At 37.9% G+C, this 23,329-nt stretch overlaps 1 protein-coding gene across 1 annotated transcript in view; it reads right to left on the bottom strand.

Annotated features, from left to right (window-relative positions):
- The window catches only part of Wnt2 (Wnt family member 2), a 41,566-nt gene that overhangs the window by 16,638 nt on the left and 1,599 nt on the right, over nt 1-23,329 (bottom strand). The window contains exons 2-4 of the mRNA XM_003475139.5: nt 22,164-22,390; nt 16,891-17,168; nt 655-919 (exon numbers count right to left, since the gene is read on the bottom strand). Coding sequence (XP_003475187.1) covers nt 655-919; nt 16,891-17,168; nt 22,164-22,390 — 770 coding nt within the window. The remainder of the gene's footprint in view (nt 1-654; nt 920-16,890; nt 17,169-22,163; nt 22,391-23,329) is intronic.

The following is a 23,329-nucleotide window of genomic DNA, read 5'->3' as shown; positions in this document are numbered from 1 at the left end:
TGCTGGGCTGACACTGAGAGGTGGCTTTTTTGAGTTAGCTCAAGATGGAGAAGGTGCTATCTAGGAGGGAAGGGTGTGGCCCTAATAAATGAGGTGTCTCTTACACAACCCTTCTACACTTCCACCTGTGGCCAAGAAAGTGAGATTCTTGCTTTTTAGTATTTGGCAACTTCTAAGCATATTGCAGAGAGAGGGAATGTGAAGCTGGGCCGAAGGCAGAGGAGACTAAATTTAAAGCTCTGATGCCCTTTTCCATAGTTGGAGTGAGGATATAAAGAGAAAGGTATCATCCAAAGCTATCCTTATCTTAGCTTCAGGATCCCCCCAAAATGTAATGTAGTGTGCATTAGTCCACTAGCTAGAATTCTGCCCAGGCTGAAGAACCTTGCTAATCTACATATTTTGACTTCTTTGCCATGCACATTCTTGGTGGGTTCCTATTTCTCCAGAATCTGCATATTATCAAGCTGCTTCTCCATTTGCTCGGGAGAGTTTTCTGTGCAGTTTCAGCAGGAATTATAAAGGACAGTACCTTGCAACCAGCAGGCAGCTTTTATAGAAAGTAGGCTGGAACTATAGAACTTCATTCACATTGTGGAATACTGATCATTGAAAATAGTTTTGTTGTTGTTGTTGTGTATTTTTTAAACTTACCTGCCTCTCGGTCCCTGATACAGTAGTCTGGAGAATTCTCAAAATACACAAGGTCATTTTTCGTTGGTTTCTTAAACCTCTTATTAGCCACAGTGAAACCAGTGCCATCCTGGTTCATGACAACCTGGATGGCCCCATTGTACTTCCTCCAGAGATAATCACCCGTTTTTCTGAAGTCGGCCATGGCCAGCCAACATGTCCTCAGAGTACATGAGCCGCTCACACCATGACACTTGCACTCTTGTTTCAAGAACCGCTTTACAGCCTGTGGAAGAGAGGGGCAAGTTCAGTGAAGGAGACCTAGAGCATGTGTCACGTGCTATAATCTTCCTTACCTCCATGAAGTCAGGAAGTAGCTCTGAGGATATTGGATCCTGGGTCTCATGACTGGAGGATGGTGGAGAATCACTTGTCACTTGCTGGTCACTTTAATCACACTGTGACTATAAAAAGGGGTTAGTAGGTAGAGCATGGGAGCAAGAACCTAACTGGAAACCCCAGGGGCTATCAAAAAGAAAGAAATTTACCACTTAATAGTGTAAATTGCCTATTTAAAGAATGAGGGAAGATATGAGAGTATTTTCTGAATAAATATAGCTGTATTCTTTTTTAAAAAGTATACCATTACACATTGAGTATCCTTCACATTTTTTTATCAGATTTTGGAATATTTGCATACACAAAATGAGACATCTTGGGGATAATTTAGACTCAGGTCTTTGTGCAATGGACTGAAGATGATCGTATACAATATTTTAGTGTACCTGCATTTTGACTATGACCAATCACATGAAACCAGATGTGGAATTTTCCATTATTGGCATTATGTTGGTATGCAAAATATTATGGGGCATTTTGGATTTCATATTTTCATAAGAAAGATGCTCAACCTGTACCAATTTATATTAGTTACCAATCTGTAATCAATTAGATCGACAAGGTAATTGTTAAGTCTGTATCTTTCAGTAACCCTCAAACAGTAATTGCTAGTGGTTTCTATGTTCTATGAAGTGTGTGAATGCTGTGCACTCTATCCCAGTTATTTTACATATCACAGTAGTCCTACACTAATGTTTTAACTTTCCAGATGAACAGTAATGTAGAGAGGGTAAAGCTCTTGCCTGAAGGTATGAAGCTAGTAAAGCATTGAAATTTCACTTATATGATGGGGCTGAGCTTGTTTTGTTCTTTCTTTGAGAAGCAGCAAAGAAAATTAGGGCAAGCCCATCTTGGGTATGTACAAACACAAAAAGTCCTTTTTCTGTGGGTGTTAGACCTGTGGACAATGAAAGGTCAGGTGTGTCCAGAATTTTGCAGGGTAAGCACCATTCTCAGAATGACTGAGTGAAAGTTATCTCACCATGGCCATTTCTCTTGGTTTGCCCAAGTGATGAGTGTTACTAGCATGTGTGCTGTGAGCTGTTCTTCCTATTTTACAGATGAGGAGCCAGGGATCAGGGAGGAATTGTGACTTGCTCAAGCTCCAGGGCTGGCACATGGAATGGCTGGAGGTGAACCTAGATTCTGAAGTCTTTCCAATTCATAGTACATGCAAAAAAAATGGACTTCCTCCAAGTGTTCTCTAAGTGCATGCTTTCTGACTATGAACCTCTACTTATTCCTTTTCATGAAGTTTTTTCTCCCCTCACAGGTAATGTTAATTTTCTGTTCATCAGTTTCCCAAGGTATTATAATATTAAAAGTTTTTAATATTGTACTGATTATTAGGCCTGTGACCATTTGTCACCCAAAGCTATGAGATGCAAAGTAATATTTCAGGCTGCCTCTTCCAATGGTCTCTTAGGTAACCATGCCCTAGCACTCAAACTGGTTTGCTATTCCACACACTCAGCTTCTGACAAAGGCTAGAGTAGAACCACATGTGCAGAGATGTTCTTCATTCCACAGGCTGGAAATGTGTCAAAAGCATTAAAGTGTTGAAGATGCACGACATCGTAGAAAACCTAGGTTGTTGAGTCACATGAATGCACTCACAGTCTTCCCAGGTAGGGTCTTGGTATTCAGAAGGTGTTTCCAGCTTTGCACCTATAATACATTCTGTTCATATTAGGCTTGAGATCTGTTCTCAGAACTAGTCAGTCTTGGAATGACCTTGGAATTACCAGGACAGAGAAACAAGCAGGAAGTGCACCATCATTTTGGGCAGTCACATTACAGGGACCTGAGTATCTATAAAGGATGAACTTTCTCTTTGGAACTGTACCCCCACATGTTTACCTCCTCATATAGTTATATGCTGGGCACTGGGTATAAGCCTGGCAGGATGTCCTGGATAGCTGGCCTCTGCCATAGGCACAATCCTAGGAGTGTCTCTCTGGTCTCCCCACTCTGTTCTGTATGTCCCAGTTGTCCAAGAGCATCTCTCCTAACACCTGGAACAGCACCACATAAAGCCCAGTCCATTCCAAGTGCTTGGGAGTTCACTTTGTATACTTCTAAATGCATTCCTTTTAAAGCTTGGTTATTCACCCATAAATCATATTTCTAGTTCCAAAAGTGATAGGAAATATTACCATCCTTCCCTTTTTGATGTCTCTTCCAGGTAGCCAAATTCAAAACTGATACTTTCATATAATTAACTGAAGAGTTTGCATATTAATTTTAAATTGGCTCTTAAAAGTACATCTTACAAATCCTATCAAACCTGTAACAGTGCTAGGCATTGCTGATCATCTGTGCGATCACCACTTCCTCCCTTTCTAACAGTTTCATCCAGGTGTTGGGCAGCCATGTGCTCTGAAGGTGGCCAAGACTCTGACCCATGGTAACCTAAATGAGGCATCATCATTTCACTGTCCTGTCACTGATTTTTCTCAGTATAACAAATGAGATGATTCAATTTAGGCCAGTATGATGTTGCATGAAATCTCTTGGAGGACATATAAGAGACGTTGGTTTACTCTCTATAGGAGACACAAAGAGAATCACATTTTTTCTGACTCTAGATGCTGTTTCTTGCAGAAGCCTGAGACATGAGGACAGTCAATACAAGACAAGGCAATTTGCTGCAGATGTAATCTTGAAAGATACCTGGAACTGGTTCTGTTGGTTGTGTTGTTGAATGAACCCAGCTGAAAATGGCTGTACCTCTAGGGTTCTTGTGACTGAACATACTAAGTTTTGCTGATTATTTAGGGTACCTCGGACCTGTTATTCACAACCAAGAAATATTTCACTTGATACCAAGGTCAGCCCCTGACTACAGATTAATGATGGGCCTGATCTGACAATCTTGGAAAAGTGAGCTACCTTCTCTGGTCCTGGCTTCACTCAGATCTTCATCCCCACTGCTCAGTCAACATATGAGGCTACCTCCACCTCTCCAATTTCCTGATTTACAGATTTGGAATTCAAACTATAACCCTGAAGAGGACAAAACCCTGCTCAATCAGAAAAGAGGAGGCAAGGGATCTAAGACTGGGAAGTTCTGGAAATAGGAATAAGGCTCAAGACTGAGAAACAATGTGTACTCCCAATTCAATGAATCTTAAACTCCAATTTTGCATTGTTATAACATTGCAACAATAGAAAGCATTTATGGAATATTTAACTACGTCCTGTGCCCTACATCTCACATTTTAAACACATTATCTTATACAATTATCAGACTCAGACTAACCAAGTTATTTTTCCCATTCTATAGCTATGAAAACTGGGCTCAGAGAAGAAAATAAAATCCCTACAGTCAATAAAACACAAGCAAAACTAAGATGTCAGTCAGATATACTTTACTCTTGAATTTGTGATCTTTATAAAAATGTATTTTAAATCCTAGTATACATTGCATTGAAATTTTTCTAAAATTTTAAGTTATGTGTACTCTGTTTCTCTAGGTTCTTAGCAATAATATTAATTGAGTATTATTGGACCATTATAATGTGGGTAGGAGGAAAAGATATAAAAACTGAAGGGAATTACATTTTATAAACTAATATTCATCAAATTTTTATCAATGAGGCAATTTGAAGTACTAACAAAATACAAAGTAACAAAAAATGCAAAGATGTTCAATTTCACTAGAAATCAGAGAAATGCAAATTAAACAGTGCAACGTCATATTCCCTATCGAATTAGTACATAGCAAAATAATTTAAATATTTGATGTGGGTAAGAATCAAGAGAAAGAGACACTTTATCAAACTGTTGATGGACAATATACTGGGAACCATATACATCTAAAGTGTTTTTATAATACCTGTATTCTGTCTGTCTTTCTCTCTCTCTCTCTCTCTCTCTCTCTCTCTCTCTCTCTGTATGTGTGGTATTGGGGGATCAAGCTTAGGGCTTCATGCATGCTAAGCAAGCACTGAGCTATGCCTGTCCAGATTTGAAATGTATGTATTCTCTGACCAGATTACAATATGGAAATACCTAGCACAAGTTTTAAAGGGTAAAAATCGACACGAAAGTTCATTGTGGCATAATTAAGAGTAGCAAAATATGAGAAGAAACCCAAATAACATCAACAGAAAAGGGGCTATGTGAATCATGGTGTATGCTTAATAAGTATTACATAGTCTTAGAATAATGAAGTAGTATGTCTTCTAGGGCTGAGAGGACGTGAAAGAGCCACACACATATATGGTATGAAGCACTTTCTAAGATTGCAAATGTGTGTCCACACAGAGGAGGAAGGGGGAAAATGTTCTTTTACTACCTGACTGTAGTCTGAGGGATTGCATGATCTGAAAAGAGAGGGGGAAACAAGAGTCAAATATTTGACCTCGTAAAGTAACAAGAATTCAAAGATTGTTCCCTGGCAACTGGAGAGCAGGCAGCAGTGATTCACATTTCTGGCTGCACATTAAACTCACCTGGGGATCATGTCCAGCCCTTTCCCCTGGTGGGCCTTGAAGTTCCACAGGTGATTCTAATATACAGCCAGAGTTGAGCAGAACATCAGAACACAGAACTGCAGGGAAGAAGGTAAGGCACCCCTGCTCAGTGGTGAGAGTCTATGGCCTATGGAAGGCTAGAGTGACAGAAATGCCTGTGGCGGGACTAGTAGCACATTTCCAGGAGTGGGGAAAACTGGTATTCCTTGTAAGTTATTTCCTATCCTATGATCCAAAATGTCTGAACCTCCAAGAAAAGTCTGCCACAATCATAATCTCCAATACTGTTTGTATGGGAATGAAACTGCTGCTGAAGCTGCTTTGGGAGAAATGAAAGATGGGTGGTGGCATGGATGGATGGGTCAGGAGGTCACAGGCCACAGCAGAGAAGAAGGTGGTTCCTGTGGTTCCCTGGAGGCTTCCGAGGTGGGAGCGGTGGGGTCAGGGTGGCAGTAAGGGAGCGTTCCCATTCACAGTCACTGGTAACTGGTATTTTAGTTTGTCTCTAGATGTTGATTTTTAAAACAATATCTGTGAAATACAGTAGGCACTCCATCTATTTAACCGTTTATTCTGTAGATTGAAACTATTTTGGGGGAAAAACAGAAAATTCTGAGATGCAAAACTTGAATTTGCATGTGCCAAGTACCACACTAACTCCACAAGAACAAAGTGAGGTGCCACCATGCCCAGCCTCGCCCTCTGCCCTTTCCAGCAACCTCATTCCTTTCTGGCCCTAGTTGCTCATGCACATCTTACTCGTGTACTGGGAGGCCTGTGTCTGTACTGAAAATGTACACATTTTTTCTTATTTTTATTCCCTAAGCTATATAGTATAACAACTATTTGCATACCATTTGCATTGTATTAGGTATTATAAGTAATCAAGAGATGATCAAGTATATGGATGAATATGCATAGGATATGCAAATCACCTATCATTTTGTATCAGGGTCTTGAGCATCCTCTGATTTGAGTATCCTCAGGGGATCCTAGAATCCACCCCCCGTAAATACTGAGAAACAATCACAGCTGCATAACCAACTACAGTGCTGAGTCAGGACTGCATTTCATTATCTCTGATTTAATATCACAACAACCTCTCTGTCAAAAAGTGTGTTCTTGGAGGGAGTCTGGAGTTTTTCTGGCTACTAATACCAGCGAGTGTAACCTCATGATCTCCATTCGCAGTTATTCCACCTACCACCAGCTTTCCTGTTTTCCTGGGGCTGAGGGTGGCACCCTACATTGTGTGCCAACCGGATTAGCTCCACAGCTGAGGCTCCACATCACGATTTCCTGCACTGGACACACTCTCTCCTAGATGCCACACTCCTCCTCCCTTTTAGTTATTCTTTCTGTTTGCTGTAACACATTCTTGAGTAACTCCTTCAAGCGGCATGGAGAATACATTTTCTGAATTCTTGCATGTCAAAGATGTCTTCATTCATCTTTCACACTTGATTAATAGCTTGGCTGGGTATAGAATTCTGGAGTGAAAATAATTCTCCCTCAAAGGTTTGAAGGTAGAGCCTAGCAAGCTTTCGGCCTCTCTAGTTGTAAATGGGGAGTCTGATATCTGACTGGTTCCTTGAAAACACAGTTGTTTTTGTTTTCATTTTATTTTACTTTATTCTTGGTGTTCTGAAATAGCTTTGTCAAGTATTTTTTCTCCATGAATCCTGCCTGACATTCAGCAGGCCCTCTCAGTCAAGACTCTCATGTCTGAGGCATTCTTGTGCATATTTTCTTCCCCTTGCTTTTTGTTTGTTTGTTTTTGTTTTTAGTGTTCTTTTTGGTATTCTAACTGGTTGCCAAACCTTCTGAATTGATCATCTATGTCCATTATCATTTCTCTCATATTTTTTTAGAATTTTTTCCTGGCTTCATGAAGAAGAAATTTCATCAGAGTAATATTTCTGTCTGTCCCTGTTCCTACTCATTTCTCCCTAGAGGAAGGGAAGTGATTTGCCCAGTCGGTGGGTGCAGAGAAAGGAGTAGGGCTTGTGGGCCTGGGTTCCATGTCTTTGGGGATTTGCCAGCCAGTGGAGAGGATAAGTGGTGATCAGCTTCCATCCTGCTGTCAGGGAGCATCATCCTTGGAAGCCTCTGTGCGGCCTTTTTCTAGTGACATAGTCATGTTTCAAACTCAGGTGGGAAAAAGGGGAAGGTTGTTTGTGGACCTAAAACACCATTGGCGTTCTGTGTTTTTGTTTTCCTTTTAAAAGGTTTCTTTGACTTTCTCCTCTAATTTCTTGTTCTCCAGTTGTCACTATTTTCATTCTTATGTATGGATGCTAATACCATCTTGAGTCTCTTGTGAGCAGACTAATTAGGCTTTTAAAAAATTCCTAGCTGGGTACAATGGTGCTCACCTGTAAGCTAGCTAGTTGGGAGGCTGAGACTGGAGGATGGCAATTTTGAGGCCGGCCTGGGTAACACAGGAAGATGGCCCCCATCTTTAAAAAAAAAATTCTGTTCCTGGCTGGGGACGTAGGTCAGTGGTTCAGACACTTGCCCTGTAAGTGTTAGGTCATGAGTTCGATCCCCGGCTTAAAAAAATAAAATTATCCTTGAATTACCCCCTTTTCTCTTCTGGGGTCATATTTTTCTGTAATTTTTATCTTTTTCATTCATGTCACTGAATTTAGTCTAACATGTTACTCACTGGGGAGTCTTTCCTATGAAGTGGTAAAAGACATTGGAAATTTTGATTGTATGAGTAGAGCTTGTGGAACAGAGAAATTTGCTTTCTAGTTGGAGTTCAGGATACAGCCTATCATGCTGGGGACTTGTAAAGACAGAAAACCTGGGAGGTAACATGCCATATTCCTAGGACTTCTGCTTTTGGCTGGAGGGAAGGTAAGTTCCTGATTCCATCTATGCATTTTATTCATTCACCTCAACCTCCAAGCTAATGTTCCTCTGCAGTGCTTATTTGTCTGTGAGATCTTCTCAGCTGCCACCTCCTCCCCATTGCCCCAGCTGCTTTTCCCTTATCTGCGTTTACTCTTCTAGACTGGGGCTGCTCCTTCTTTACTAGTTCACTATCTTCATTTGCTTTCCAGAAACTTGTGGAGCTCTCCTATTTATTTGATCTCCTTCATATTGGTTTAATCCATTTTTATCCCACTACTCTTTCATTTGAGTAAACTCTTGGAGGAAAAGGGAGAACTATGGATATCATATCCATGGAAATGAGATTGTGTTGCTGTGTGAAAGTACTGTTTTTACAATAGGAAGAGAAAAAATTAGAAAAAGGGTCTATTGCAATGCTTTCTTTCTCCAGTGTATAAGATTGAAAGCTTCACTAAGAATAGTTAGATCCTGATTTCTGTGTCATCTCTTGAAGTCTTTCCTAAAAAGTTTCTTACTTTACTTCTGCTTCTCAATTTAAGTTGCCCTACCCCTAGTACTGGGTTTAAACCCATCACCTTTAGACTGAACTACATCCTCAGCCTTTGTTCATTTAATTAATTAATTAATTAATTTTTATTTTGAGACTGTCTCATAAAGTTGCCTAGGCTGGGTTCAAACTATGATCCTCTGCTTCAGCATCCCAGAGTGCAAGGATTGCAAAACATGCATTACCACACCTGGTTCCCTGTTAGGGTATTAATGCATGTTGCTTTAGGAATTTATTTTCAACCTTGCTTTGAGCTTCTCTTTTCAATTTCACAGTTCTCATGGTTCATCATAACACTGACCTGCCCAGCACAATTCTCAATCCACTGCCCCTTGTCATTTGCCTGAATCCCTTCTAATTTTTATTCTGTGGCATCCTGTCAACAGCTCATTTTGAGGCAAGAGACCAGGGCATGACAAAAGAGGCGCAGGCATTGGGTATGACCTATCTGTAGTGGAGAGGACCTGTTAATCATGGACAATGCTGTCTTCAGTTCTTCTGGCATAGGATCTTCATGAGATCAGGCTAGTCAATGTACATTATACCAGTCTTCTGGTATGAGATAAGCAGGCTTTTCATGGGACAGCCTAGATCTGACATCACAGTGAGCTTAGTGGCCACTAAGCCCTCAGCTGCTGCAAGCCTCCTAAGCAACCTGCACTGCATGCTATAGAGTGCACCACTTTTCCTACTCACTCTGCAGAGCTCTTTCTTTCAGAGCACTTTGTTTTTTCCTTGAGACCTTTTTTTTTGGTGCTGGTGCTGTTGCTGCTTCTTTTGCCTCAAATACATGTTAACCTCTCAACTACCATTGATTGTTTTGCGCAATTCTTACAATGAGACAGTGAGTCTGGAAAGCTCACTGATTGTTAATAGATATGGGTACTTTTAAAAAGACAGATGAATTGTCCTAAGGACAGTAATATTGTTCCAGTAGTTATTTTATGGAAACCATTTTTAATCTAATATATAACTTTTCTCAACAAAAATTCAATAGGCTTTTAATTACTTCAGTGCTAAAATTTTTATGTGCTCTTTAGGTCTTTGATTTTGAACATTTTAAAGTTTTTGATATGCAGGGGTTATTTTATACTTCAAAAATTAGTTTTAAAAGAAATTTCAAGACATTAGTATTTTGTACTGGAGACACAAGTCTAAAAGAAAAAAAGCTATGGAAAGAGGATATACATATACTGTACAGAACGATTCTGTCTTACATTTCTCTGCTCCAACTTACTGTCAAAATATAATGGGGCATTACATTCAACAGGTTCTTATCATGCATTAAACTATGCTAAGTATATTTACTATTTTATTTAATCCACGTAAGCATAAAAGATATATGCTATGATGATGCCCATTTCACAGATGAAGATATGAGACACCTAGAAGCAGAGGTCTTTAGGCTGCAGTGAGATAATTCAGCTCATCTGATGCCAAATTCTAGGCATCAACTCACTGGCTAGTGTTTCTCATACTGTAGGTTGCCAATGCCAGGGATCTTGTTCCCCAGATCCAGTAAGTTCTACTATATATTTCTATACTTATTATGCATATTTAATTATAGTCTGAAAAGAGTTATTTTGCCAGTTATAAAGGCAAACTTCCTCCAAAAAGAATTAAATTATGATTTCTAAAGTCAGCTTTTCTGAAAACTGAGTTCCACATAATCCCAAAGGTGTCTTGGGTTAATTTCTTTGCAGAACATAGAAATTTTTTTCTTGTAAGTACCAGCAACCTTGCACTGTTTACAAGTTTACAAACCCTACATTTACCTATCAGAAAAAAAGTCATCTACTTTATACTGTGTGAGGAATTTGTCAACATAACAATTGATTCTGCCTTAAAACTCTATTTAGAATTTACTTTAGATCTTTGTATGCTGTGTTTAAACTACTTTACTTAAACTTGAGCATTTGAAGAAATGTTAATACTTTTTAGATTGGTATATTTCACAAAACAGCTAACATAGTTTTGGTCTTATGTCAATTTTCCTAAGGGAAACACCCATTAAAAACATATTATTTCATTTTTAGATGCTGGCTTAAAGCCAAGTACATTTATTAACAATTAAGTCCTTTTGACAGGTCTACATCTCAAAGATAGGAGTTACTGAAAAGTAGACCAATTTATACCCTTCAACCGTACATGTTCTGGAACTAGGAAATGAAGAACTATTTATTAGCAAACTGTGCAGCTGATTTGCTTGTTCAAACATTTATTAATTTCAGTACAACATTATGATTTCTTGAGCACTATCATTCTTTAAAAACTGACTGTGGGTGGGCTTAGCTAGAAAATATAAGGTGTGCAATTTATATCTGTGGAACTTAAGAACATTATTGTTGACTATATATATATATAATTCTAATTGAGTAATAAGGCAGGTATAAAAAACATTTACTATTAATAATAGAACTTTATATGGAACTGTAATAATTTTGTTAAGTATTATTCCTTGTTTGGGACTTTAATCCCTGTTACTTTTTTATTCATATGACATATCAAGACTATAGTACTTAGCACATCCTATTTTGGGGTCCAATAAGACAAGGGTGAGACTGGCAGAACTGATCTGATTTTTCAAATTTTATGAAGGAGACCAATCAGAAAATCTGCCAAGTGCAATTTGTGCCTAATAAAGTTGTTCAAGGTTATTGAAAGGAGGGTTAGGTTAATGAAGTCTGGCTCTGTAATAGTTTGGTTTCATAACTTTTTTTCCTATTGATATGCCTCACTTTTAAGAGTGTGATTTCTTTTTCATTATGCCCCAGTTCTCTGAGGTCAAATTCATTATTTGTTTATTATTTGAAGTGGTATCAGGGGATCTCTTTGAAGTCTTTATGAGAACTTAGATTTCCTTGCATGTAAGGTTGTGCTTACATCTTACACAACATCCTTTTGTGTTTACTTTGGAGGCACTTCCTGTGCATGGAACTTAGAAGGGTCTCTTTTATTCCAGTAACCCAGTGGGCCACATTCTCAGACTTTATGGTTCTCTGGTATTGCTTTGGGTGGGGAATTGTTTGGGCAGGGAGTGCAATCAAAGCCCCTGTAGCCCCTCATCCTTTGGGCTGCTTTATGTGAAATATAGGGCATCAAACGAAGTTATTTCAGGTCATTTTCAGTTAGCAAATGCATTCAATCAATTGTTAATTCTGGCTACCATGTTATATCTCAGATCCTCATAAACAAAAAGCAGATGATAATGGCACCTACCTCCTGTTTATATAGCAACTCTAATTAGGTTGTGCTTAAGTATTAGAACCAGTTTTCTGATTTCAGTGTCCTACTCTCTATAGTACTTTAGTCAAGATGCTAGCCATGGCTAAGCACTCCTAATTAGTGTATTAGTCAATAATAGTATTAACCAGCATGTTAAAATACAGTATCAATATCAATATAGTTGCCACATGTGAATTTTTTGTTTAAACATCCAGAGGCTTACTATATTGTACCTTATATTTTAATTTAAGGCTAAAAGTGAAACCCAGGAAGTTATCTTACAATTTGGCTAGTAAATTACTTTGTAAGTCATTAATTCAAAAATTTTACAGAAACTTTGAAATCCGTCAGTCTACCAAAGTAGACTCTAGGAAAATTAAATGTAAAAAAATTGTTAAGTATTGAAATCTCTCCCTATTATTCAATGCCTTCCCAGTGATATCCAAATGTTTCTACATGGTATTTAAGGCTCTTCAGATACGGCTGAGACTCAGTGTTCCAGCCTCAGCTCCCATTAACCTTGTCCTGGGCTCTACCTTAGGGCCTTATCATTTCCCAACTTTATGAAACACTCTGTCCTCCAGTATCTTTTTGTCTTTGAGTCCCTTCATTTTAAAAAGAGTTGCCCTTTCTCAGCTATGGGAAATCATATCTCCAGCTCGAACACCCAGTAATTTACCTCACAGCTGACCCCTTTGCTGACTTTTCTATGACCTTGCCTTGCAATTACATTGCTTTTGTCTCCCTGAATAAAAATTAGTTTTCTATGGTCAGGGGTGTTCGTGCTTTATTCATTTTTTGTATTTATATTGACTTAGTATCCAAAATGGTGCCTTTTCCAAAGTAAATTCCTTAATAAATTATCTGTTGAGCCAAAGGTAGTTTAATAACACACAGGAATAGTGCTTTCAAACATACAGTGACATTAGTTGGAATTTTGTGAATCTCCCAAGTAAAGTCAAATTGTTTGGGGCATGTTCATAACAATTAGCGGTTATATTTTCAACTTTCAAACTTTCTCCCTATTGTTAAAAATGAATACGTGTTAATTTTAAAAATCTGTGAAAACATACAGAGAGAAAAGTCATCAATAAAACTACCTTTCAAAAGCAACATCTGCTATTCTTTTTATTACAGATAGAAATACTACTTATTTTTTTTCTTAGAAATTCTAAAGACAGCTAATATAGAAACAGAAAGTGCCTACAAGCAAACACAACTGAGTTTGAATGCCAGGCTCAACATTTCAGGATTGTATGACCCTGGGTTAGTCACTTCCATTTGGTGGAGGCCTAGTTTCACATCTGAAAAGCAGAAACATTAACACTACAATATTTTGCATTTTATATTTCTATGGGGATTTCAGAAAGAAACTGTTATAAAACGTTTGATAATACTCTATAAATTAGAAAATACTTTTTGCCTTTTTATTAGACTGTACAGAAAATGAGTGTTAGAATGTGTAGAAAATGAGTATGGCCAGGTGGGGTGATCTGATTAAATTCTGAGTTACAGTTCACATTGTGCCAAACTCTTTTTTCTGAGTTACAAACAACCTTCACTAATAGGAAAGAAACTAACTTTTACTGAGCACCTATCATATGTCACATTATCTGCTGTATGCCTTATACTTGTCTTCCCATAGAACCACATATTATCTTTTATGTTACTTACGCAAACAGCTAAAATCCAGTCAGCAAAGTCACTGGCACTGTGCAATTAATGCTAAAATGAATCTGATCTCAAATTCTTGGTTCTTTCTATTTTCCATGTAGTAACGGACACCTTTTGCAGAAAACGTTGGTATGGATTTCTCTTATTCTTATGGAAATTTTTGGAGTGGCTGACTGGGTAGTATTTGATTGGATGCATGGATTATTTTGATACCAATTATTTTAGGAAAATTTAGTTATGATTATTTTATTTTAAAGAAGAGTGGACTGATTTAAAAGCCTTCTACAAGCAAATGGAAAGGAACAAAGCTAGGTATTGACCTTTTGCTATTTTTTGCATGTAATTTACCAAAGCCTACCACAAAGTATAATTTGGAAGTTTGGATAGCATGGCTTTTTAGCCCTGGAAAGAGTGGCTGAGGAAGCCTTGGAACTTCCTTCTTGAGAGAATATTTGCTTTTGAGCCATGTAGATTTATCTTTTTGGTTCTATTTGAAAGGAGAAAAACTAGACTCAATCAAAGATGAGTCTCCGGTGAACAAGGTGAACAGGGAAAATGATTAAAATAAATGATTGTACAGCACAGATGACCCAAATGATATCACAGTATAGAAGCACATGAGGGTGCTCTAATCAGCTACTATAATAAATGACTCGAACTGACCGAGTATTGGGAAGATTAAGACCGGGTATGAATGGCAACATTCAATTCTTTTAGTATTGGTTGAACAGAAAAATCTTTAAGGAGATAATTTTTCATTTAAATAAACGATATTGACCTCTCAGTTTGAAAAGCAGATGTTCATATTGGACAATTTGGTAAATACTAAGAAGTATAAAAAGAAGAGGAAGAGAAATAGGAAATGAAAGAGAAGAGAAGGAGAAAGAAGGGGGCAGAATGGACTGTCACTGTAGCATCCTTGGGAGGCTGGACTTTTCTAGAACTTGGCCAGTGAAGGCTTTTGCTCAGGAGGCCCACCTTCAGACAAAAGCCCAGCCTGTTCTCATTTTGAGCTCACAAACCTGTTGGTACAAAGGGGGAGTAAAGACCGGGGGTCTAATGACCACAAAAAGAGAATTAGAGACGCATGTTTATCTCAATACGTTTACTCTCATTAAAGTTCATGTTCACTGACATCATGCATCTCCTTGAAAAAGTCTGCCCACCCACCATTAATTAAAGCCACATTTTAAAAAGTCAGCATGTGCACTTTTATTCCAATCATAAGTAGCCTCCTAAGTTTTGCAGAGTAGGCGGGAGAATAGCTGAGGCCTGACAGCTGTTCACCTCTACACAGTGAATAATCATGTGATTTACATTAAAAGTTGTGTTTATTCAGGGCCTAGAATATAATAGCCAAGATCTATTGTCTTAAAGAGTTGAAACATTCAATATCTATGACCTATTATGCGAGATTAACATTTATTTTGATAAGTAAACATTCTTTTAGGTACAGTGTAAGACCATATGCCTTCTTCTTTCCAAACATAGGAATCTAACTGTATGCCCTGTTGGAATAATTAAGCAGCATATTTCTATCAAAGACACCACACTTTATAACTCATACATGTGCTATCAAGGTCAAAACAAAGGTCAGTGTAAATTCTTTTATCTAAATCATTGCCTAAACAGCAATTACCAACATTCACAGGATTGCACAACCATAGCCTATATTCTTGGCAGTAGTCACCAAAACTTTATAAATTCATGAAATAATGTTTATTTTTAAAAGTTTAAGAAAGGTGCTATTTGTAAACAGTTCAGGTCACTTTATCCATTGTTAGAGCAAGAGCTATATCCTTTGAATTTCCCTTAACTGATATTTGTTCTTTCCAGACCCAAATAAATCTGTATTTTCTCTATTATTTTTTGTTTTAAAGCTCCCCTTGGGGCCTTTCAATTTTATGCTGATCTTTCTTTATAGGTTAATATCATGCACATTTTCAGTTGTGTTGCTAAAAGGCAAATTATGGTTATCTTGTTCCAATGGAAATTAGATTATTCTATAATGATTCTGACAAAATATTTGTTTAGTTCAGCCAGTTTATACTTTTTCCCCAAAGGCATAAAGTGTGGCACTCAGATCCCTTGTTATTCAAATGGGGCTGTCACAGATAGCTCATCAATAACTCTGAACACTGGCATGAATCCTAATTTAATTCTGTTCAAAGCACACTTGGACTAGGGGTTGAAACCTGAGGTTTAGTCTTGACTTTTTACTGACTCACTTGAGTACTCAAGGGCTTTAAGTATTTCACGAGAGTGACTAATGACCAGGCACCTCTATCCCAGAAGGTTTGTCAGGGTGAAAGAAGAAGGGGCTGTGTCTTCCTCTGGTCTTCTTTCTCATCCAGTACCAGAAACCACAATTTGGGGTTTTTATGAGCTGGAGGTAAGTCTGGTTTTAAGAGAATCTTTAAATCTAAAAGAACTCAACACCATGCCCAATGAATCTTTCATGAAAAATTTGGAAGAAGAAACTCTGACATTTTGTGTTTGTGTGGTACTAGGGATTGAGGTCAGGCCTCTGCACCAAGCTAACATTCACAGAACCCTTTTAAGTTTTTTTTTAAATTTTAAGACAGGGTCTTGCTAAGCTATTACATTATCTAGGCTGGGATCATTTGTGATCCTCCTGCCTTAGTCTTCCAAAGTGCTAGGATTACAGGAACATGCCATTATCCCTGGTTTACTCTGGGTCTTGATATTGCTTAACTACAAACATTCAGTGTACCATTGCTGTGCAGGATGAAGCACTATCCTCACCCACAGGTTTTACCTCCTGCCCAGATGATAGAGTATCCAGAGGGACCATAAAACACTTGACTGGATACAATGCCAAAAGCAATGGGTGGATTCCTTTAGCTCAGCTGTGAGAAGGAAGGTGGGGTGTGGGTGGGGATCTTTAACCCCTTTGGTGGTATTCTTCAGAACAAGAAGCTCTAGACTGGGGGGTTGTGAAAAGTTGTCACTATACAGCATTTTATCAACTCTAGGAAAGCTTAAGATAAGCTCTGCTTAAGTGACTCATAAGGCCGTGGGGTCCTCAAAATGGATACAGTTGCATTTCCATACCTTCCTGCCAGCTCTGTTGTTGTGAAGATTCATCAGGGCTCTTGCATCTTTCCCCTTCCTTTCCTTGGCATCCACAAATGCACGGGCAAATTTGATCCCATAGTCAATGTTATCACTGCAGCCACCCCAGTCGAAGATGCCCTTGCTGTCCTTGGCAGTTCCCTTCTTCTTTGGATCACAGGAACAGGATTTTAATTCTCCTTGGCTACAGGCCCTGGTGATGGCAAATACGACTCCAGCTGAGGAGATGGCATAAACAAAGGCAGATTCCCGACTACCTGAAATAAAAATGTTTTTCTTAAAAGTGATCTGGGAGCACTAGTTCTGACTTTGGCATAGTGACTGTTCAATACTTGATCTGCTTCTGACACTGGTATTTTAGAAAGATTTTTTTCTACAGCCAAGACATCCTATACATAAGGTAGATTTCCATTAATGTAGATATCTCTTAGACAGCTCTCCCTAAATACAGAGGATAAAAGAGAAAAGTTCCCTTGCCCAGTTACTGGTTGCATGAGTCTTATATGCATGTGTGCCCTGCATTTACCTGGAACCCTAGATGACCCAGAAGAGTGTATTGTGGTGTCTCTAATCTTATTGACTTTATCCATAAAATACAGGAATAATATGAAATCCTATTATTCGTTCCACAAAAGGGTTGAGGGATCAAGATATCACAATTTTCCTTGCAAAAAACCTTCCAAGATGGGCACTGTTGCACATGCCTGTGGTCCCAGCTTTTCAGCAGGCTGAAGTGGGAAGATTGCTTGAACTCGGGAGGCCAAGGCCAACCCAGGAAAACCAAAACAAAAAGCCTTCCAAACCTCCAGGCATGACTGAAGACACTCTTATGCATTTAATTTATCCACAATGAAAATCTGGATTCAGAGAAATCTAGGGGTTGAGGTGGGAGGAGAATTCAGGCAGTAACCAGCCCCTGGCATTAACACTGGAGAGCTTTGGCTTGACATCAACTTTCACAAGTAATTGAGAGATTGTTGAAGGCAATATGCAATATCCTTGAGTTACATACTATGTCTAACTATTAAGGTGAATTTACTTTCTTTTGGAACACCTGCACTAATCACTGGTATTGGGTAAAAGACAGTGAAAAGCTTTTCTTTGGTTTTTCTGGAAGGAAACAAATTTACCGCCTATAATTAGACTTGGGCAAGAACCCTTTGGGGTGCTTTCTCAGAATTGTTCTTTATTAGAACACAGGCTACTTTCACTTACAGGCTGAAAGGTACATATTTCAGTGCAATAACTACATTAAATTATTTTAATAATCTGTAGTAACTCATAACACGGTGTTGTGATATAGTGACAGATATAAGGCTCTTTAGGGTCCATGTGCACCTCGTTTTTCAAGTAGAGCTATATTTCATTGTTATTAGCATGCCTTTTTATTAATGGTTGCTGCAGCAAATATATTAACAATCAAAATAGAAGCTGAACAACCTAATGCCAATGTAAGGCAGAAAGTAGAGAACCATTTGGCGATTCAGTATGTCAAGATGAGCATGTGTGACTTTTTGAACCACACAGCTGGGGAACAAAACACCTTTTTACGTGGAAGCCATTCTTGTCTCCGTTTGTCATTCAGTGCTAAAATTTATTATATGTCCTTTGCAATATTTGCTCTGCTAAAAGATCAGGAAAACATGTCTACACCATGTTAGATGCGCTTACCTCAGTCTTTAGAAATACCTGTCTCAAACTTCTAAGCATCAAAAAAGGAATCAGGAATGCACTATAGCCAGGTAAAATCAGTGAGATGAATATGTGCCATAGGTAGCAGGTTCTCAAGAGAAGAATATGTAGTCATGGAATTGTTTTAGAGAGTCCTAGCTCATTATTATAGGGTTCACGCGTATTCTGAATGGAAATGAGATGTTGTGTTAAAAAAGTAACTGATACCTGCAAATGTGGCTAACTCTCAGGTAGCAGCTTTTGGACACATAAAGTTTTTATTATACCCATTTACAATATCCATTTCATGAAATTTCCTTATTCATAGTTACCCTACTTATCTTCTATGCTCTAATTTTAGTGTCCACATAGAGTGAAAATTCCTAAATGCTTAATATATTTAGCAATACTCTTTTTTTTAAGGAGAAAAAAGAAATCTTCTGATTTTAGGTCTTCTAGGGGAAAGGCACAGAAGATATGAGTGATAGTATGTCAGTGATCAGATATATTTTGAAAGCAGTAAAGATAAATTTTCTAGGCATAGAATTCATCCTGGCATAATTTGTAAACAATTACATTAACTTGTTGGCTGAAAAAAATCACAATCAAACTACATTTCATAAATAATTTCTGAAGCAACAATATCACCTTTCTAAATATTTGTCATTTATTATTCAAACAAATTATTAAATAGCTAGATGTTATTTAAGTAAAAATTTAGCACATTGACTGACTTTTCATTTTTATCTCCAGATGTTTTAGTATCTTGTAGATAGAGTCTGAAGATGTTTTCAGTTAAGTGTTTTAGATGAATCACTAAAATGCTATGTGTGAAATAGTAGCACATCAGAAGAGTTGGCTTTTTAACAAAAGAAATTTTGATCTTGGGTTTCTCCTTAGCAAAACTGATTCTTTTAAGGCCATCACAAAATGAAATAAAATCTAAATCAAAATGGTGATATTTATACTTCCTGGTATGTTACTATTAAAGTTTTCTCCTTTTTGGATAGTGATTAATCAAGCAATGTCTAATATGTACATAGGCAAAATTTTTGTTTGGGTCATGGATTGTTACTGGGAAGAAGAAACACTGCAAGTCACAAAATGTTTCTTAAAGGTCATGGATTGTTCAACTCTCTTTAAAAATATTTGCTGTTTTGGGGGGGTTATTTTTATATTACAAGGATGAGACTTAATCACTCTTGTTTCTTAACTCTTATTCTACAATTCTGGAGGTATACTCTTACGCCCTTTAAGAACTTTTTGCAGTTGTCTCTGCCTGTAACTAATGACTATGTGTTGAAAGAGAAAACTACAAATGTTCCTCAACATTGTTCTTTGTTTCTCTGGCTCTCTAAAGCAGAACAGGTAAATGTTCTTCACTTCTCCCTGACTGTGGATGGGATGTTTTAGTAACTCCAACATTCTCCCTAGAATGATGTGGCCCTTTGCCTTTCCTGTTCATCTTTCCTACTCATCAAGCACATTTAGGTTTCCAAAGGACAGTTCAAAACTCTGACATGCAAATTTCTCTTCAAGCAACTAATTGTCAAAATCTTAAATTAACTTTATTAGAATTTCATGATTATTTCCAAGATAAGCTGCTTTGGGACAAGTTCAGCCTTCTTATTACCAACACAAAATTGTCAGTAGCAGTCACAAGAGTCTGCATAAATGTCTGGGAAGGAATCTAGCCTTCTACAAAGAATGGAAAGGAAGTGTGTAACATGAATGTTTTAAGTTTTGATTACTTTGCTAAAGCATACAGCTTACCCAAAAGAAATCAGAAAGAGAAATGAGTTGGAATCTCTCATTTACTTGAGATCTTAGACTAAGACAAACTAGTTATGTCTCCTTGACTTCTAACCCGTGTCAGCACCTCCAGCCTTGGCAGAGATACCATCTTTAGAATCACTAGTCAAAATTGCTTTCATTGATTTGTGATCTAAAGAGTTTTATTTTTAAATATGAAGACATTATAATGAATCTCAGGGTGATCAGCCTATAAATGAGAAAGGCATCTAATTTTAAATCATTGGAAAATGGCTGTGAGCAGTTTGAGCATTCTTTTAAAATGTTCAAGCCCCAAGAAAACTCTATATGCATCTTTTAAAACTCTGAGCCTGCAAATATAACCCAAGATTACTTGTGCTAGATATTGCAAATTCTCTTTGACAACTTCTAGCACTTTAATTGATTTACTGGTGAGCTAATCTAGGTGAAGTCTTAAAATTCCATGAAGCTGAAATTTTCCTTTCAAAAATTTGCGATGTCATATTGAAACTCCAAAAGGAATGCAGAAGAATACAGTACTTAAACTGGAGAATAAAATTGCAGAATATCGCAGTAAATTAAGTTTAGGGATACTCTAAGAGAGAGTACTACGCCCATGGGGGATTTTAGAGACATTCAGTTATGCATTTGGCCTCATAAAACCCTAGGGCTGTGATGATTACATGATAGAAACACCCTCTGTTAAGCATTACCAAGTGCACAGTCTGGATGATTTTCTTGGGAATGGGGTGTGGGGGTGGGCAAAAAACAAGTGTATAGTTCCTGCTTTGCACATAAACTATTGTGTTTTCAGGCAGATTTCTCAATAGCAAATTGGCCAAGTTATTTCATAGATAATACTAATCATGTCAGATTAGTAAATAGGTATTATGTGAAAGTAAAATCTGATTTTCAATTAATTTTCTCTGATTATATACTAGCTAGTAAGATAGTTTTAATATTCAGAATGTTCAAGGAGTTCATTATGTAATCAGATAATGTTTAAATCTTCTAAAGTAAAATAAATCTAAGTCTATATGGTCCTTACTCTTATCTTCCACATATAATTGTACTGATTCACCATGATGAATATGATTATTAGGTACTTCAAACATGTATGAATAAGAAAATGTAGCTGAAAAATAACAGGCATTCAGTACAAGTTCATCCAGTCATTCACTGTAATACATGAATGGAACCTACAGTACACATGGCATCAAGCAAAGTACAGGGGATTCAGGCTGGTCCTTGCCCATAGTGAATTTCCAATCTACTGAAAATACTGTTCAATTTAGACACAAATTCACCTAAGGCTGAGTTAACCAAATAAGAGATCAGAGGTAAAGAGTAAACATCTGTCTTTGCTTCTTAGTAACAGTTTTATGGGTTTTAAAAAAAATCATAGAAATTTGGCTAATAAAAGATCTAAGTATTCCATCCTGATTTTCTGCTCAAATTCTTTTAAAATGTTCAAGCCCCAAGAAAGATAAGGAAAAAAAAAATCAAGAGAGCCCTTTGGCTGCTTTCTCCTTTCTAGGGGCAAAATCTTACCAAGAAGGAACATACAAAATTAAGTGATCCAGCAAAAAGTCAAAAGACAACCATCTGGCATACATGTCATCTTGTAGAACTGGGCTTTTGTAAGACTTTAGAAACAAATTCCTGATTTCTCCAGGTGTTATCTGTAAAATAAGACAATACCACCCACAGCACAAATGATGGAATAAACAGAATAGAGATGAATGATAGCTCTGAATAGCAAATGAGGAGAGAGCTGTGAGAGAGCTGGGCCAAGGCAAGACACTCACTTCGGAGCAGGACCCTGCCAAAGAGGCTATGGTCCCTGTCCAGGGTGTTGCAGTTCCAGCGATGCTGGCGGAACTGGTGCTGGCACTCTGCTGTCCACTCAGCCACTCCCAGGCCAATGGCACGCATCACGTCTGGATGTCGGTGGCACAGCTGCCGCTGGCGGCTCACCAGGCCTGGCACATTGTCACACATCACCCTAGAGGAGCCACCAGTAGCACTCATGTACCTGTGATGAGCCAATACATAAGCAAGAGCAATGTGAATACCCAGGGAGGCTCACTGTTCCCCAGGACAGCCAAGTTCAAAGAACTTTTCAAATATGAATGTCTTATGCATTTGATGATCGGAAACCAAGGATTATTTAATTCAGTGAAGAAGCAGAAAAGGGAGGCATAGGAAGGGCTGCTCTAAATGGAGTGATGAGTATCTCTTTCACATAAAGCAAGCAAGCACCACTACATGATGCTCTGTGCAGATGGTAGAGGCAAAGTCTGCATGCCATCCAGCCAGAGAACTGAATGGTGGGGTGGGGGTAGCATATTTTGGGGCAGTGGGTCTTGGAGCAGGGTAAGAGAATATTCTTTTCCCAAGAATATTCTGCTCTCAAGTGACACAATGTATCTGGAGTTGGTTTTGAGAGAAGTCAACCTTTAAAAGCTCCTCCATCCCATTTATTTGACCTAATGTCTTAAAAACTGTCCGAATCTATCTAATAAACACCTGCTGGTATCTGACATTACACTCTGCTCAGACATGCTGCTCTTTTTTTACTAAAGAATCCTTTAAATATTTCCATTTTCTACTTCATTTTGGCTTTTATAGAAAATCTTTGGAAAAGAATTCTTTCTATTGTTATTAAGGACACTAAATGTTTGGAAGAATCAAACAGCGTTATAGCTCCATAAAGTACTTTTTGAAAAGAAACTTTAACAAAAAATTACATCATCATCCCTACCCAGATGTTCTCTATTAGTTGTGAAATGTTTAGAAAGGTACCTTTTATATAAACCCAAGCTGCCATAGGTGTTTTTTGAAGCGATCAAACAAGGAGAATGTCTTTTTCTTGTATTTTCATTATTTTATATGATCATAAAATTGTTACAGCTGTGACTTCCAAAAAATATATTTAAGTGACAGCTGAGAGACAATGTGACAAAATGGCTAA

The sequence above is a fragment of the Cavia porcellus genome, unplaced genomic scaffold (genome assembly GCF_034190915.1).
Source record: "Cavia porcellus strain 051 isolate PalLab524CR breed Dunkin Hartley unplaced genomic scaffold, mCavPor4.1 scaffold_2, whole genome shotgun sequence".
Taxonomy (NCBI): Eukaryota; Metazoa; Chordata; class Mammalia; order Rodentia; family Caviidae; genus Cavia; species Cavia porcellus.
Note: the sequence above shows the minus strand (reverse complement) of the source record. Positions and strands in the feature narration are given on the sequence as shown.